The sequence below is a fragment of the Cyprinus carpio genome, chromosome B19, assembly GCF_018340385.1.
Source record: "Cyprinus carpio isolate SPL01 chromosome B19, ASM1834038v1, whole genome shotgun sequence".
NCBI classification, from domain to species: domain Eukaryota; kingdom Metazoa; phylum Chordata; class Actinopteri; order Cypriniformes; family Cyprinidae; genus Cyprinus; species Cyprinus carpio.
Window position 1 is genome coordinate 25964630 of NC_056615.1, and position 18773 is coordinate 25983402.

Below are 18773 nucleotides of genomic sequence, written 5' to 3' on the forward strand. Positions count from 1 at the left end.
TTGTAAGTTCGTAAGACTGCAAATGTACATGAAGTGTCCCATGTGGGACAGGGCCTTACAGTGTTGCTCTACAGCACCACACTGGTCAAACCGTGTTATTGCAGGCCCTTACATGTGGTCATTTAAGATCAAACAACTATTCGACAACAAAAATATTTGTTGACATTTTTTTTTATTGTCAACATTGTTGATAATGTCGACTAATGGATTTAGCCCTATATCCGGTTTCACTCAAAAATATGCTCACTAAGAAGGCTTACTGTGGTTTGTTATTCATGTCAGTCAGATGGTTTCTTTCTAAGTCAGACTGAAGCTATGTGAGGACCATCACGATCCAGCACCAGAAACTGAATCTCTCCAGACCTCTGATCCCGATTCACCAGAAATCCAGCAGATGGCAGGATGAAATATTAACACTGCGGTTTCATATTCTCTTCCATTGCAGCATGTGTCTGACTGTAGCTCAACAGCTTGAATGATTCATCAGATCAGAGAGAGTGAGAGATGTGCGGTTTGGATCTGGTTAAGGTTAGTTATCTGGACAAATAACAGACAGTTTGCATTTTCAATCCCAGGTGACTGACTCACAGCACTGATCTCAGATCAGCTGATTAATATGACAAATATGCAAACGTTGAGAAAGTTGAGAAGAGAAATAAGATTAATCAACTTTTGCTAGTAACAAACTTTAAAAATGACAATTTCTCTAAAAAAAAAAACAAAAAAACATAAGTAATGTTTATCCATGCAATGGTTGCCAGTTGCCACCACAATTCACTGCTATGCTTTTGCTAAATTGTTTTGAGTGATGATGTCATGTTGCTATGCAGTTACTAGGGTGTTCTGTGTGGTTGCCATGTTGTTTCTAAGCAGTTACTGAGGCATTCTAAATGATTCTGGAATGCTTCTCTGCAGTTTGCAGTGGTTGTCAGTGTATTGTTAAGTGAGAAATTGTGTTTTAATCATTAGTGGGTGGTAACTGACCTATAATATAGTCCATCTGTTTTTCTGTTGTCTTTGAGCTCCTGAAGGACATTTAAACTGCATGGGTTTAATAACACACACGGCAGGTCAGCTCAGTTATGTAACACTGCAGCATTGCAATACGCAGCACACAGTCTAAGTCAGCACTGCACTGCATATTCAGGAGATCTAGAGCAATTTTATTCTTACAGCTAAACATACACACATGCATATGCGCACACACTCACATAAACATACAAACAAACACCCACAGAAACACACACACACATACACAAATGCACACAAACGCACACAAACACACACAAAAAAAAATGCACACAAATACACACACACACACACACACACACACACAAACAAACTAACTAACGCTCACACACACACACGCACGCACGCACGCACACACAAAAACACACACACAAGCACGTACACAAATGCAAACACAAAGTGTTGTATGTATATATCTTTTTTCTTGTTTGTGTTAGGTGTGTTTGATTAATCTGGTTTTTGTTGTTTCTTGGAAACCCCTGCGGTCACTGTCACCTCCTGGGCGGCTCTGCTTCCTACTTTTGTGGGCACATATTTCACAGAGGATGCCGTGCATTTCGACACTAAATGAGTTTCACTATTGTTTCCGCAAAAGCACTGAAAGTCTGAGTGGTCATGAGAACTAGAGTCTAATCCGCCAGAGATTGACCAAAAACAGCCCAAAAGGGTTCATTGTTTGGCTATTTATAAGGGTCAATAGAGACCTGTGGAATCACACGCCACAAACTCACTGCATAGTGCTCACGTACGCATCAGAAACATTACAACGAGTCCATAGGTCAGCTGAGACACATCTGTAATTAACAGATCGCAGGGCTGATAGTGCAGGTGTGCGCTGAATTCTTGTGCCCAGTGTGTGAGATGTGACATACCCATGAGGCATTGCAGCAAGCCAGAGTGACACCAGGTCGCCAGCTGCATCTGCTGGACCACAACCATCTTGAGATTGATTGCTAGCGTACCACTTATAGTGAACTAGTATATACACTAGTGAAATAGTATGTAACGTTACATTGAATAAATTCTATTATATTAATAAGAATTTCGTCATTTAATAATTATTAATAAGTTCTTTATTTTCATATGCACATTCATGATTATCTGTTGGAGGAGAAATTGTTAATGTCCGTTTTAAAAGGAAATATAAATGCATGGAATACATGTTTTACATTTTATATAAAATAAATAAATTTATATAAAACATGTGTTTATTATATTTATTAGGGGTGCATGATAAGCTGTGCAAATCCAGGTTCATTATCAGCATGGATTTGCGCAGCTTGTCAGTTAACAACGGCTCTGTGTAGTAACAGCTGCTCTATGTGAAATCACGCACCTGATCGAATTTACCGCTGATTAGAGAACCGGCTTTACTGACGAGATGCGCATTAATTATCGGCCGATATTTATTGTGCTGATAAGCACAACAAATATGTCTAGTTATTGGCTAAAAAAAAAACTGCAACAAATACAACATTCTTATACATTAGCTAAAATTTGCAGGATCTCCATGCATACAGCAAGCATGCATACAGTACACATACAGCAGACATATTGGAGTAAAGTACAAACAGCACAGAAGTACACTATTCCATATTTAGCCATAACTTTTCAAACGTCAAGCGAGATCTACAGCTGCTAGGTAATTTTGCAAAGCATATCAACAAATGTGTGTGGCTTGTGTAGGACATTTGCATGCTTTGGAATGAGGTTTGTATGTTCACAGGGCATTTTTCCCCATCACTGCGGAATGCATGAAATCCACAGGCTGTAAAAAGCAAAATTCCTTCACGATTCCACTCGTTCCAGCCTCTCACTATCTAAGAAAAACACAACATGGTTCACTGGGTTTGACGGCCAACCAGCTGAGCATTCTGGGACACGTGAACGCTTGCTCTTCATCCCGAACCTTGGAATCCGCTGAGTCACACATTCCCATTACAGCGGCGGGCCGCACATTCCCTCGGCCTTTGTTAAGAGCGTCTGTTTATGGTGGAACGCGCTGCGAACAGTTGGAATTGCTGCATGGAATTTCATATTGGACCACTGTGGACCATTGTAAACACACACACACATGCCTCAACTCCTTGTCTTGGCTCATCTGGATCTGGATTAGTCTTGAATGTCGTCAAGTTGAGCACCACATGACAGTATAATTTCCTGCATCTAAACTGACCGTGAGCTATATTGGCTAATCCAGCCATTCCCGATTCAGTGAATCTTAAAAATATAATATCATACGTCATCATATGAAACACACACTCACACACGACTCTCTGCCCTCTGGTGAAAAAGGGCGGCTCAACCTCCAGAAATCCTCTTATCCTTTGCCATTGTAGTTTGGACAGCGAGTGCCTGATCTTCACAGATGCAAACTCACATAGTGCTCTAAAATTAGTGTGTTGCATGATAACATCAAGTCTGGCCTTGACCTGATGACTTAATCCTTTAAACCCAGAGAACTCACAATTAGCTTATATAATTCCCAACAACAGCAAAGTAGTCACGTTACAGACAAACAAGTAAACAACAATCAAGTTATCCTTTTGGAAAAGTGTTTAATTTCAAACTTAGCATTCTACTTTTGAGCAGACATGTAATGCACAAGTAATCCACGCCACTCCAGTCCATCAATTAACGTCTTGTGAAGCAAAAAGCTGCGTGTTTGTAAGAAACAAATCCATCATCAAGACGTTTTTTACTTTAAACAGCTGCTTCCAGCTAAAATATGCCTCCTCTATTCATAATATTGCTTTCTCCAGTGAAGAAAGTCATCTCGTCTGCATCAGGAGAGAAATATGCACAGATCAAGCACTGTTTTGATGTGAGAGATTATGGATGATGGATTCATATTTTGCCCAGAATAGATAGTTTGAAATTAAAACATCTTAATGATGAATTTGTTTCTTAGAAACATGCAGCTTTTCACTTCACAAGATGTTAACTGATGGACTGGAGTGGTGTGGATTCTGACGGCACCCATTCACTGTAGAGGATCCATTGCTGACCAAGTGATGGAATGCTGTTTCTTCAAATCTGGTGAGAAAAAAAACTCCTCTACATCAAATGTTGTATCTGTTAATATTATTTAATAGACCTGGGATAACATGAATTAATGAATTCTGGAAGTGGTTTTTAATGCATTAACTAATGTTAACTAATGGGGCATTATTGTTTGTTACAAAATTTACTAAAAAACAACAACAACAAAAAAAGTAAAATGACATGTACAGATTATTGTGCACACTACTGAGCCATGACTGAATCAGCAAATCTACTTTTGATGAACCAGTTCATTGAAATGACACAGTTACAGCACGATAAATAATGGATCATCCCTCAGGGAGAGAAAAATACTGCTCAAAAACAATGTCTTCAGTTTTCAGGGAGAGAAAAATACTGCTCTAAAACAACATGTCTTCAGTTTGTGCCCCGCTACGCTAGCTACTGTAGGTCTGGTGAGAAGTGTAGCTAATGTATTGATGATTGCCTATATTTACATTTGCATTTATGCATTTGCCATCTTTCATGCATTTTTCATTTTGATAATAATAAGAAATGTTTCTTGAGCAGCAAATCAGCATATTAGAATGATTTCTGAAGATCATGTGACACTGAAGACTGGAGTAATGATGCTGAAAATACAGCTGCGAATCACAGGAATAAATAACATTTTAACATATATCCTAACAGAAAACTGTTATTTTAAGGTGTAATAATATTTCACAATTTGTCTGCTTTTATTGCATCTTCGATAAATGATATGCAGCCTTTGTGAGTAGAAGAGACTTCATTAAAAAACTATCAAGAATCATACCGAACGTTTGACTATTAGTGTGAAGAAAAGACACTAAGAAAGTTCAGCAATAACAGATTTAAAAGTAGATACAAGTAATCCATATCACAACAATCACTGTTCTCACATGACCAAATGTGGCCGATGGACTTCCTGTTGACAAAATGGATTTCTTCAATAAAACATGATGACTATGAAGAACAAAACCTGCTCCTCCAGGCTCACATTTGCTTGCATGAGAAAGCAGCAGTTTTTCAGTAATAAAAAGGCCTGGGGTGTCATTTGCATCATCTATAAACTGGCAGGCGAGTCATGCAGCGTACTTCCCACAGCTCCTTTAATCTCTTTATCACGGCACCTCTCTCTCTCTCTCACACACACACACACACACACACACACACACACACACACACACACACACAGAGAGTTCAGAGATGAAGAGATGTTTCTTTGACAGCTGGAGATGCTGTTTGTTAAAAACATTGAGAGTGAAGACAGTTTAAACTGGACAGAAATCAGGGCACAATCACAAATATTAGATTTACATGTCAGTGCAGATTATTCAGTTCATCGTGGGATTCTAGTACAGTTAACCTAGTCAACTAGATGTGTTTGTCTGTGGTTCAAACTGTTCCACCGCTCATTCAAGTGTCTCCATCTTTATAGTAGAACTAGTCATCAGTATAAACATTAGATTCAGTTTCAAAATGTACTGACACCTTAATCCAAGCTGTCATTTTTCCAGTGGGTTTTGAGCAAATATATACCATTACAAAATTGCAGTCATTAAATTATATTATAATAATATATTAAATGCATATATGTTACTATAAATGTAGATAATTAATTACAAATATATTTAAACAATGAATAATAAATTATATATATTTAATTACTGATATTTAAATATATTTGCAATTATTATAAAAATTATATATACATGATTAATAAGTATAAATGGGCATTTAATAATCCTATTATCACCACTGGTCAAAGCTGGGTGCATCTGATAGTGTCAGATTTTATGATTTGGTTTATTATAATCTAATAGTTAATGGTCAGTTGTTTCACCTATCTGCAGCAGTACAGGAGTGACCAGTGCCGTCTCCATGGCGTAGCAGAACTCTCGTCCGAACATGACAGCGCCGTGCATGACCCACTGACGCAACGGGATGCGGTCTATAGATCCCTCGCTGACCGACTCCTCCTGACTCTCCAAATCCCGTCCTCCAGCCCCTCCCACTCCATTAGCCCCGCCTCCTCCAGCCCGTTTCTCCACAGGTGTCACTACGGCGGCCTGCATCTGCACGGTGTCGGCCTCGGTGTTCTGTGGTGCCATCTTCATCGGCATGCACTCGGAGCAGAGGTTACGTGTGACTCCACGCAAAAAAAAAAAAAAAAAAAAAAAAAAAAAATCACACGAAAATAACACAAAATAATGCAAAACTAAAAATCTGGGAAGAATAAAGCCAACAGCAGCACACCGCTTCCCGCGGACGTCCTTCTGTCGAGGAAATCTGCCGTGGATCAGACTCAAGGAGCGTAAAACATCGCAAAATGTGCCGTTTGATGAAGGTCGCTTGCAGGAGCTCAGGGACGGGCCGTGTCAGGGAATTTGGTTCGGACTGTTGGGGAGCATATGACTTTACCATGAGGTCACTCCCGCTGATGTGATGTGTGTGAGTGTGTGAGTGTGTGTATGTGTGTGTGTGAGTGTGGGTGGGTGTATGTGCATGTAATTGTGTGTGTGTGTGTGTGTGTGTGTGTGTGTGTGTGTGTGTGTGGTGCGCGCGTGTGTTTGTGTGTTTGTGTGTGTGTGTGGTGCAAGTGTGTTTACTGTCTACTGGAAACAGTTAAAATCCATATTAATTGCCATTCAGTTAATACCAGTTTCATGATTTGTATGGAGGAGGTGTTGTAGAGGGTGGAGGGCAGGCTGAGGGGTGAAGGGCAGGAGAAACCAGACGGAAAGCACCGGAGAATCCCCATGGAGCGACCGATCAATCTGAAAGACAGTGAGAGAGAGAGAGAGGGTGTAACTCACAAAAAACTTAAGAAAAAAGGGTCTCACACAATATGCATGTAGTTTTATGCATTTATATTAATGCATGTACTTTTGTGCATTTACATAAATGCATATCATTTTATGCATTAACATGAATGCATGCACTTTTATGGTTTTACATATACTGTTATGCATTTACATGAATGCATGTAAATTTCTGGATTTATGTAGTTTCTTTTATTTAAAGTGTTTTTTTTTGCATTGTGGGTTTTATTTGATTGGTTTTTTTATTTGATGGGTTTAAAACGCATAACCTTGGCATTTCTAGCATCATGAATGGTTGTATTTACACATACAGTACAAGACTAGAATAGAAGATGCTATGGTATTTGTATTTCTATTATAATAATAATAACATATTTATTTTTTATTGTTTCATTAATAAATGATTTTAAATCACTAGAGTTAAATGCATGGCTAATACCATTTCATGTTATCTTGAAGCACATCTCTGGAACATTCCTCATTTTTTGTGTTTTAATTTAAGTGCATAATCTGAGGTTCTTGAGTTCGACTCCAAACAAACAGCAGAATTAAAATATTTGGTGGGATTATACCTGGAGCTTTCAGAGATTAGCAGCGGTTGTAAATATCGTACGGTTCAGGAAGAGATGAAAATTATTGATTCTTAAACTGTGAAATTAATTTGAGTGCGTAAAAAATATGATCTGTGGTGTGGCACTTCAGAAACCTCTTAACATGACTGAGATGTGAAATGAATCTGCGTGTGGTCTTGAGGGCTCTGTAAAACAAAACAATGGACTTTGGTCATGGTTCGATCTGGGTTAACAGATGTGGTATTGTATTTGTGATTGTGTTTGTGTTGATTATACATGCTGCTATTTACAGATTCTGAAACGAGGCAAAAGAGGACGAAAAATGAGCATTTCCTGAACACCACAACAAAAACAATCACAAGTAATACTGGACAACAATCAATCAGGCTGTGCGTTGATAAGTGCCGCCGAGGTTTCCCTCCTAAAGCAGCATCATCAGAGCTGGGACTGGTTATTGTTCCAGCGGGCCGTCTGGAGCTACTGGAGGCTTGTTTATCATGTGAGGTGCTGATAGGAGGAGGATTGTTTATGATTTGAGGTTGTTATGGGTAGTAATGATGTGTGGTTTCAGATTTGTTTATTAGATTTGTAATGAAGTGTGGGCTATTTAATTTTTGAACTCTGGGTCACAGGGGTGACGGTCTGATCTGGCAGCTGATTGGTTATCTAATCCTGACTGGATCCTCAGCCAGTGAGTCAACAGGACACACAGACTCACCTCCAAAATCTACTGAGCTGCTTACATGGACAGCGATTAAAGGTATCATAAGCAGCGAGCAGGCATAATTATAGAAGTAAAGAAAGAGATATTATCTTAGATTACCTGAGTAAATTTAGTAAACCAAATTCAAAAGCAGCACTGCATATATTGTTCATGGAAAAAATTTAAATTGCAGAATGCATTACAGACATTACATACTGGCAAACTAAGCAAGATGAAAGACTACAAATATTATGTTAATTATTAAACAATGTTTTGATCTTAATTTAATATAGATACAATATTAAAATAATGAAAAAAATATTAAAATAAAGAAAAATATATTTTTAAAACAAAATATTAAAAATAGTTCAATCTATTCTGAAAGGTGAATGAATGAATAGAATAGAATACGATTGAATAAAATAAAATAAAATATAATATAATAAAAAAATAATAAATAAAAAATGTAAAACAAAATATTAAAAACAGTTCAATCTATTTTGAATGGTAGAAAGATAATTTTTTAACAAATTTCAAAAATTAAATAAAATACAATAAAATAAAAATAAAATAAATAAATAAATCCTAGAATACATTGCAATAAGCCTAATGTAAAAAAAAAAAAAAAAAAAAAAAAAAAAAAAATCATCCATCACTCAAAGCAAGGGAAATGTTGATTATAAATACTAAGTTATTATTATAAAATATTATAATATTAATTTAATATAGAGAAAATATTACAAATTTTAAAATATTGTTTTAAGAGAGAAACATTAAACTTGCATCACTCAAGTCAATTTTGCTTTTACCAAATTTGAAGGAATATATATATATATATATATATATATATATATATATATATATATATATATATATATATATATATATATATATATATATATGATAAGATAATAATTTAATATGGATTAAATAAAAAATATATTTTTAATATAATTTTTTTAAATGTTTAAACTACTTTAAAAGCAATCTATGTGTTAACATTACATTTTTTATATTATTTTAATTATGACATTAATTCAAAATAGATCAACATTGAAAATATGTTTTAATTTAAATCTGATTACATTTTTAATATTGTATAAGGGATATTTGTGCCTTTTATAAATATTAATATAAACATTATTCAACAATATTATGACATTAATTCAATAGATAAAATATTGAAAATATAAAAATATATTTTTAATATAAAAAAATTCAAATCTACATTCAAATCTAATTTAAAAGCAATGTCTGTGCATTTATTAATATTATGTTAATTATTCTACAATATTATGACATAAAAATGTTAAATTGAATGCAAAAAAAAACTATTCTTCCCAATCTGTCTGTGTGTCATGTATTTTTATGCTTATTAGAGCATCACTTCATTATCTTAGACAGGAGACACTCTACTTAAATCCAGCCTGATAGTTTCCCTAGTGGATCTGCAGGAACATCTGACAGCGATGAGATGAGCTGCATGCTAAACACTTCAGAGTCTGTTCCTTCAGAACAAAAGAGAGCAAAAACTCTCTGCTAGCTTGACAGTTTCAGAAAACAGGCTCAAACAGACAAACAGCATCCCTGCATCCAGTTTCCTCATATTAGCATGAGAGCTTCACGCCATCAGCAAGACGCCAGTAAACGGTCACGATCAAAAACATCTGCGGCACAACAATACAGCTCTGCTCGTGTTTGACCTTTGGCAAATCTGCCATCTGCACCAAAAGCAGCCTGTCATGTGAGAAGGGAGCCTGTCAGAGGACAGAGAGCACAACCTGCTGGGACTCTACAGATACAGAGAGACAGTCTGAATGTGACGGGATCACAGGGAAGGAAGAGATGGTGGCAAAGAGAGTTATTTATACCCTCCTCACCTGTGCTGAGACGCTTACATAAGAGCTTCACATGGAGCCGAAGCATCTCACTTTCACATAAACATGCACAATTACACACACACACACACACACCAGCTGAGTGGATCACCAGGCATCATGCTTAATCAAAAAATACATAAATAAAGCTATATTTGCTACTTTTCTCTCAATATTAGGATATCTTTTCTTGCAATTGTGCATTTATATCTAACAATTCAGACTTTTCAGATTCTTCAGAATTCAGACTTTTTCCTTTAAAACTCAGAATTGCAAGAAAAACTACTGCGAGATATTCTGACTTTCTTTTTCACAACTCTAAGCTCACATCTTGCGATTCTGTTTTTTATGTTTCTGCCATGAAAAAAAAAATGTAATTTCTCAGTTTTCACAATTCTGCACTTATAACACACAATTGCTTTTTTCCCTCCACAGTTTAGTCTTCAGAATTATGTGTTGACATCTCGCAATTCTGTTTTGTTGTTGTTGTTGTTTCTGCCATAATAAATGGTAATTATGACTTTCTTAAACAATTGTGAGTTCATATCTATGAACTACAAGTTTATATTTTGCAAATCTGCACTTAAGTGTGTGTCTGGCAATTTAGAGAGAAAAAAAAAAAAGTCAGAAATGTGAGAAAAAGTTGCAAATACCTTGTTATCTTGTGGCGGACACAAGCTTCCACAGGCAACTTCTTTCTAAAGCAGCATTCTAAATCTTGACTCATCCGAATCACTAGACATAAGCAGTAACTCACATAATGGCATAAATCTTAAGTGAAATGCAATTGAGATTCGTCTCATAATTGATTCCACTTTAGCAAAACTATTAGCACAATACTCTAAACATGATAAATACATCTGAATTCAATGCAGCGGTTATAAATGATGCTTTTTAGTACTGAACTGATATGCAAGTACTGTACATTTACAATCAATCATTTTTTGTCATCATTTTCACCAATGCATTCTAGGTTTGTTTTAAGCAAGGCTTATTCATCTTGTGGCCAAAACAAGGTCACATAAATGTTATTGCGCAGCTCACTAGTATTAATAAAAGCTCACTTTATACCAACTGAATGTTGTGAAAAGTAATATGAGCAGCTTGAGTTATGAGCCAAACATCATCCTCTTTCACGTGAGCGATGTCCTCGTTGCACATTTAAATGAGGGAGAGAGGTGTTGTGATGCCTCTTGAAGTTCAAGGTTACAAACTATTTTAGTTCCAGACTAGGTTTACAGTAGCTCGATGCTGTGTCTAATTTTAACCTGTTTATTATAATGCATGAGGCTTGGGATCGCATGACGCTCAAACATGAGAAGCACACGCCACATTTCCTCACAGTCCAGTCAGCAATTAACGATCGATCGCTCAGACTCATTAGCAGCGCATTACCCAGACACACCACAGCACTTCAGCATGATTGACATCGCAACCGTATGCAAGACAAAAAAAAAAAAGAGTGAAAGAAAAAAGATCTGGTCTGAAGCTCGACTGGAGTCCAAAATGCCCATGAGGCACAGTTTGATTTGAGCTCTGAAATGTTAAAGGGTCATAGACTTCTGTATTCTCAGCTAGCTAACATTTGACTTGTGGCAGAAAATATTAGCAAAATATTTTTTTCCCTATTTATTTTCATTGCATACTTAAGTGACAATTGTTAAAAATAAAACATAAGAACATAAAATAACAACAACAACAGTAATAGTTATAATAAAAATTTTATAAGCAAAATAATGTTTTAAATTTATTATTAAATTTTATTTGTTTATTTATTTATTTATTCATTCATGCCATATTTAAGTTGCAAATTGTTAAAAATAAAAAAAGAACATCAACAACAACAGCAGCAAAAGTTACATAAACAAAATATAAAGAAAAATAATATTTTTATTATTTTTATTTTATTTTTTATTATTTATTTAATGTATTTATTCCTAATTAATATTTAATAATTTATATTTAATTTATATCTACGGTACAAATTGTTTAAAACCATCAAAAACAACAACAACAACAACAACAACATTAATGCAAGCAATAAATAAGTTTTCCAAGATATGGTCTATTTACATGAACTAAAGGTAAAGTGTGCAGTTTCATGCTTCAGTGGTGTAGAAATTACACACCTTACCTTAAAACTCATAGTATGTAAAAGTAGATTTTAAAGGCAGTCCTGTGCAGAGCATGTCTTTCGCATGTGAACGCGAGAGAGGTGAGGGGAAACAAGGACATGGGCAGTGAGAGAGAAAATGAGAGGTCAAGTAACTCTAACCTGCTGCTGTGGGATCAAATAACAGACACTGATTAGAGCATGGATTGTTTAGCAGACACAGAAAAGACGACAGATTGCTCAGTTCACCAGATTTTCTACCAAAAAAAAGCACTGAAAGTGGTGATTGTTTACAGTAACAAAACGTAGAAGATCAGCATGAGCGTGAGAATGAGGCTGATACAGCGCTGAAGACCACGAGCTTCAATACACCTGGAGAACGCTATGCGCTAGCATCACCATTCAGGGCTCCACGATTCTGGGAAAAACATCTAATTTTTCTACAATATTTATTTCAATATGAGAAAACACCAAACTGTCACTACAGAATTAATCATTCTAGAATTTGTGCATCTGCACAAAACAAAAATATTTTTTATTCTGAAGATTTGTTCAATCAGGAGTGAACAATTTGAGAAAAACTTATGCGTCTTTTAGTAACCATAAAGTAAACAGAATTTAAAATAATAATAAAAAAAAACAAATAAATAATAATAATACTTATTATTAATAACAACTTTCTACCCATAGAAAGTTGGGTAGAGCTATGCCTACACTCACACAATTTTTGACCCATTCAGTATGACTCTAAAAACATACATACATACATACATAAGTGATTATTATGAAGTAAATAAATATATTGTAACAACACTGTCTACTGTAAATAAAAACAGTAATTATTATTTTAAAAAAATATATATATGTGTGTGTGTGTGTGTGTGTGTGTGTGTGTGTGTGTGTGTGTGTGTGTGTGTGTGTGTGTGTGTGTGTGTGTGTATGTATGTATGTATGTATGTATGTATGTATGTATGTATGTATATATATATATATATATATATATATATATATATATATATATATATACATACACATACATACATATATACACACTTATACACACTTATACACACACACACACACACACACATATATATCACCATATGCTGCATATGCTCTTCTGTATCATCCTCGCCACAAGGATGCACTGTTTTCCTGCAAATCCAAGCTAAATAGAGAAACAGCGCATCGTTGTGGCACGGATGATACAGAAGAGCATTCACAGCATACGGTGATAAGGAGAGACACAGAGGAGACTGTTGACAAAGGAATCATTGAATAAAGTCGTTATTTTAGTTTTCTTTGCTTACAAAAAGTGTTCCTGTTGTTTCATATAACCCAGATTGCACATCTGATGGCAGATGGAGTATACTGACAACGACTTTCATACCTTTTCTGGACCTTGACACTGTTATTTATTTGGCAGTCTATGGGACAGTCACAGGCCTCCCAGTTTTCATCCAAAAAATCTTAAATTGTGTTCCGAAGACGAACAGAGCTTTTATGGGTTTGGAACGACATGGGGGTAAGTGATTAATGACAAAATTTTCATTTTGGGGTGGAGTATCCCTTTAATTTTTCAAATGTTAAACCATCTAGCTTTTATTTTAGCAGTTTGCTGGCAAATAAAAAAAAAGTGCTACATGTTGCTCTTATATTTTATATATATAACTCAAGGAATATTGCTTTGTATTATCAATTTCAGTATTTAGATAAAATTACAGCATAATACAAGAAACAGTATTACAGCAATTATCAAAAAGTAGGTATTGGTATTCATACTCTCTTATCAATGCATCCCTATCTGGCATACTGTCACTAAACCGATGCACAAATAAATGCAACATTGTAGGGCTGACCCAAATTACACTGGCTAGGTTTCATGGGTCAAGCTGACAGCAGTCAAGCTATCGGGTTTAAATTCGTACGTGCCGGAGTGAAACTCCTTCCCCCAGCTGGCCTACATCCATCCTCTGATCCAGCGGGAACTGAATACACGTTACTGCAGAGAAATTGGGGATATTTGGGTCAGTTTACTAATCAAAGGCTCACAAGGCACACACGGAGATCGGGTCACTATGATTAATGCCTGGATTCAGGTGACACTCGGATTACAACTTTGTCTAGCGATCCAAATTCCCACAAATCGCAATACAGACGTCCTGCTGTGAAATATTTCGGCTGTATCTACACGCCAAGTTTCCAGCTGTAAGTATGCATTTCATAACTCAGGTCAGACATAACAAACACATGCACACTGTTGCTGTTGGCAGGATGATTTATTGTCGTCATTATGAGGGCTGAAGTATTTGAGCATTTGGCCTCACGTGCACCATGTAGGTGTTAATCACACCACAGCGCCAGGAGACCATAAAGAACATCATGTTCAGATACTGAAGACAAATGGCCTTTTGGAAAGGTAGCTTTACTTTGGCTGTTTGTGCTGATTATTGCTGTTTGCCAAAGCTATGAACAAACCCATAACACTAATGATTAAATTCACGCGTCCTGCAGCTTTTGAGCTCCAGGCATGAATGACTTCACTTCAAGATTGGAGAGGTTTGCGGTTTAAGTGATTAGACTTGAGAGCACTTAATAACCACTCAAAACACCAGCAACCACCTAGCAACGCCATAGACACAGCAAAAACATAGAGATTAAATATGAACATGCTTAGTCTATGTGTCCATCAAAGTATTTTTTCACGAGGCTACCGTTTTTTCCCAACTGTTTTCAATTGGAGCACCACATTTTTAAAATGCAAGTAGTAAGACAAGGCACAAAGCGTCTTTTTCACGCTAAGCGCTGGGATTTATTTTTTTTTTCCATCACAAAGAGATGAAGAATGTTCAGCTTTGGGTAAAACAGTGTTTTATTCAGCCGTCCAATCACAGTGGAGGAGGGGCGGGGCAAATTCCACACCAACCAACCGCCACATCCTGCTTATACAACAGCAACAGATGACGACAACAAACACTACAACAGAACAAGATCATTTCAAACAAGGGCCTGAGCAAGTACTTTACATTGTTTCGACATTTTTATATTCAGAAATGACCTGCAACATAGATACTAGTACACTTCCATGTATATTCTGTATTATAGCAACCAAAGCATCTCAACTGAGAAACAAAAAAACACTGTGCCGCAGAAAAAAAAAAATGTGTAAAAATATTCTTTTAGAGATTATTTTATATTGAAGATGATGCATCTATAAATTTATGCAAACTGTTTTCATTAGTTTTGTAAAAAAAAATCAAAGTACCGAAATATCTTTCCTTGTCTGTTCTTATATGTAGACTAACCTAATAATCGCTCATTTGATTGATAGCTTCCATGACTTCACTAAGGCTTTGTTCATACTGCAGGAAAATCCAGAAGACCCAAATTCGATTATTTCTTTCTTTCTTTTTTTTTTTTTTTTTTGCTCATATAAGACTCAGATCCTCTTTTTTTTTATTCTGATTTGGGCCACTTCCATAGAGACTTGTTCAGACTGTCAATCCAAATCCAGTTTTTTCTGTATATCCGATTATAATCTGATTTAAATGTTTGACTGTCCACACTGCGTATCACAACTGTTCAGATCCTATTTGTTTGTTCCATGGTGCTCTTTCGTTTTCCTGAATATCTGCATTGTTTTCTATGGCAACAACTTTAACAGCCATACATTTTGCAATACAGATGGTGTATTACAACATGATGACATTTTGCTGTTGCAGATTATATTGAATATTATGAGGCCGTGACAGAAACATAAGAAGCTGGAATGCACTGCCATCTCTCCAGCGGTCTCAAAACTCAAAGGTGTGTGTGTGTAGACCATCTGTATATTGTAATTTTCCACTTGACACTCTACAAAGACGTTCAGTATGTTTTCTAAACAACGTCTGACATGGTGGGGGGGGGGTTGTGTGTGTGTTGCGTGAGAAAGTGACAGACTAAAAAAATCTACGTAAAATCCAATTTGAACAGTCAGACCGAAACTGATTTGCCTCCATGACTTCTCTAAGGCTACATTCACACTGCTGGAAAATGTGACCCAAAAGCTTAAATTACACCACAGTGTGGACAGGACAAAGCACATGGAATCTGATTTTTCGATTTGGATTTGGCCCACTTTCAAATCTGATTTGGCTCAGATGTTTTGCAATACGACCTCAGTCTGAACGGTCATATCGTAATTTATGCAACTTTTACATCACTTTAGATCAACATTTGTCATTATTCCACACTGACAGGAGTCACTCCTTATATTTTAATTATTGTTATTTTTTTGTTTTATTGGGAATATCACAGAAAATTGCGGAGGGAGTCAGTGGAGAGACCGTATGGTGTTGATCTCTTAAAGGGATACTCCATCCCAAAATGAACATTTTGTCATTAAATCACTTACCCCCATGTCGTTCCAAACACGTAAAAGTTCATCTTCTGAACACAATTTAAGATATTTTGGATGAAAACCGGGAGGCTTGTGACTGTCCCATAGACTGCCAAATAAATAACAGTGTCAAGGTCCATTAAAGGTTTGAAAGTCGTCATCAGAATACTCCATCTGCCTTCAGACATGCAATCTGGGTTATATGAAGTGACGGGAACACTTTTTGTAAGCGAAGACAACAAAAACAACGACTTTATTCAATAATTCCTTTGTCAACGGTCTCCTCTGTCTCTCTTCATATCACCGTATGCTGCGCATGCTCTTCTGTGTCATCCGCGCCACAAGGATGCGCTGTTTTATTTCAAATCTAAGCTAAATACACGTAGAAACAGTGCATCCTTGTGGCACGGATTACACAAAATTGTGCTCCGAAGACGAACTGAGCTTTTACAGGTTTGGAATGACATGGGGACATCATTTGCACTCCAACATGCAAGATAAGACCTGTTTTTTGAGAATATATCTTAAACTCAATGCAAGCATAAACTTCCCTCATTTTGTTCTGCTTAAAACAGGACAAAGTGAACTGAAGAGACTGGAGTGCTGCAGTAGGAATGTAAACGGACTCTGCAGGTGTGTGAGTGACTGCAGTGCTGCAGAGCAGGAGGAGGAGCCACACGTGTGACAGCGTCAGCTCAGACTGTGACAGATCTCCTCCACGCTCTTAACCCCCGCCGTCCTGCTGCTAGGTCAGCTTCTGTAACCCACCCTTCTTGTGACTCGTCGTCTCACACCAGCACACAGAGAGGATTTAAAGGGCCGGCGTAGCGCTGCGTCAGTGGGTTCCTGCATGTGCAGAAAACATCCTGCTTCAAACCTAAAGAATGCAGTCAAATAATTCTAATCCAAAACAAACGACTAACAATGACTCCGTGATGATGATGATGGTAACATAACATCTATTTGACAGGCAAAGAAAAACAGCAACAACTGCAGCAGCAGCAACATTTTACACATTACACTTTAGTAACTATCACTTTTGCCTCAGTAAACTCTTAATTTGCTGTTTATTTAAGGGATAATTACCAAAAATGAAAATTGTCTCATTTACTGACCCTTGTTCCAAACCTGTAAGAGTTTTGTACATTTTTTTAACACAAAAGAAGAGATTTTGAAGAATGCTGGTAACCAAACAGTTGAAGGTAGCCACTGACTTCCACAATATTTTTTTTCCATACTATGGAAGTTAACGGCTACCGTCAACAGTTTGGTTAAAGGAATAGTTCCCCCAAGAATAAAAATTTGATGTTTATCTGCTTACCCCCAGGGCCAGATGTAGGTGACTTTATTTCCTTCAGTAGAACACAAACAAAGATTTTTAACTCGAACCGTTGCAGTCTCTCAGTCTTATAATGGAAGTGGATGGGAATCATGGCTTTGAGAGTCAAAAAAACATACACAAACAAAACCAAATTAAACCCTGTGGCTCGTGACGATACATTGATGTGTAAGGACGTTCGATGATCGCAGACTTATAAGTGCATTACCGCCACCTATCTCTCAAGTGGACCATTGACTGTGCACACTGAGATTGTAGATAGAGTGTCAATGGTCCACTTGAGATAGGTGGCGGTAATGCACTTATAAGTCTGCGATCCACCGTAAAGCAAGAAGAAGAAGATGATGCGTCATGCGCCGGCTGTTGAGAACATTGCAGTGAAAATCAGAGGTAAAAAACGATATAAATACTGTTCAGTTTCTTGCACAGACAGATTTGTTTTGTGTCTTTACACATCAATGTATCATCATGAGCCGTAGGGTTTAATTTGGTTTTGTTTGTTTTTTTGACTCACAAAGCTGTGATTCCCATCCACTTACATTATAAGACTGACAGACTGCAACGGTTTGAGTTAAAAATCTCCGTTTGTGTCCTACTGAAGAAACAAAGTCACCTACATCTTGGATGCCCTGGGGGTAAGCAGATAAACATCAAATTTTCATTTTTGGGTGAACTATCCCTTCAAACACATTCTTCAAAATATCTTCTTTTGTGTTAAAAAGAATGGCGCAATTATTTGTGTTAAAAAGAAGTAAATGATGACACAATTGTCAATTTTGGGTTAACTATCCCTAGTTAGTAAAGTAGTTGTGAAGTTTAGGTAAGGGTTAAGGGACTGAAAATCTGGTCATGCTGAATAAGAAGTTAATATGTGCTTTATAAGTACTAATAAACAGTAAATATGCTAGTAATT

At 36.6% G+C, this 18773-nt stretch overlaps 1 protein-coding gene across 1 annotated transcript in view; it reads right to left on the bottom strand.

The window, feature by feature from the left end:
- LOC109093387 (solute carrier family 45 member 4) overlaps positions 1-18773 on the bottom strand; it is a 55318-nt gene that overhangs the window by 22017 nt on the left and 14528 nt on the right. Inside the window, 1 exon segment of the mRNA XM_042745100.1 lies at positions 5897-6830. Coding sequence (XP_042601034.1) covers positions 5897-6176 — 280 coding nt within the window. The 5' untranslated portion in view covers positions 6177-6830.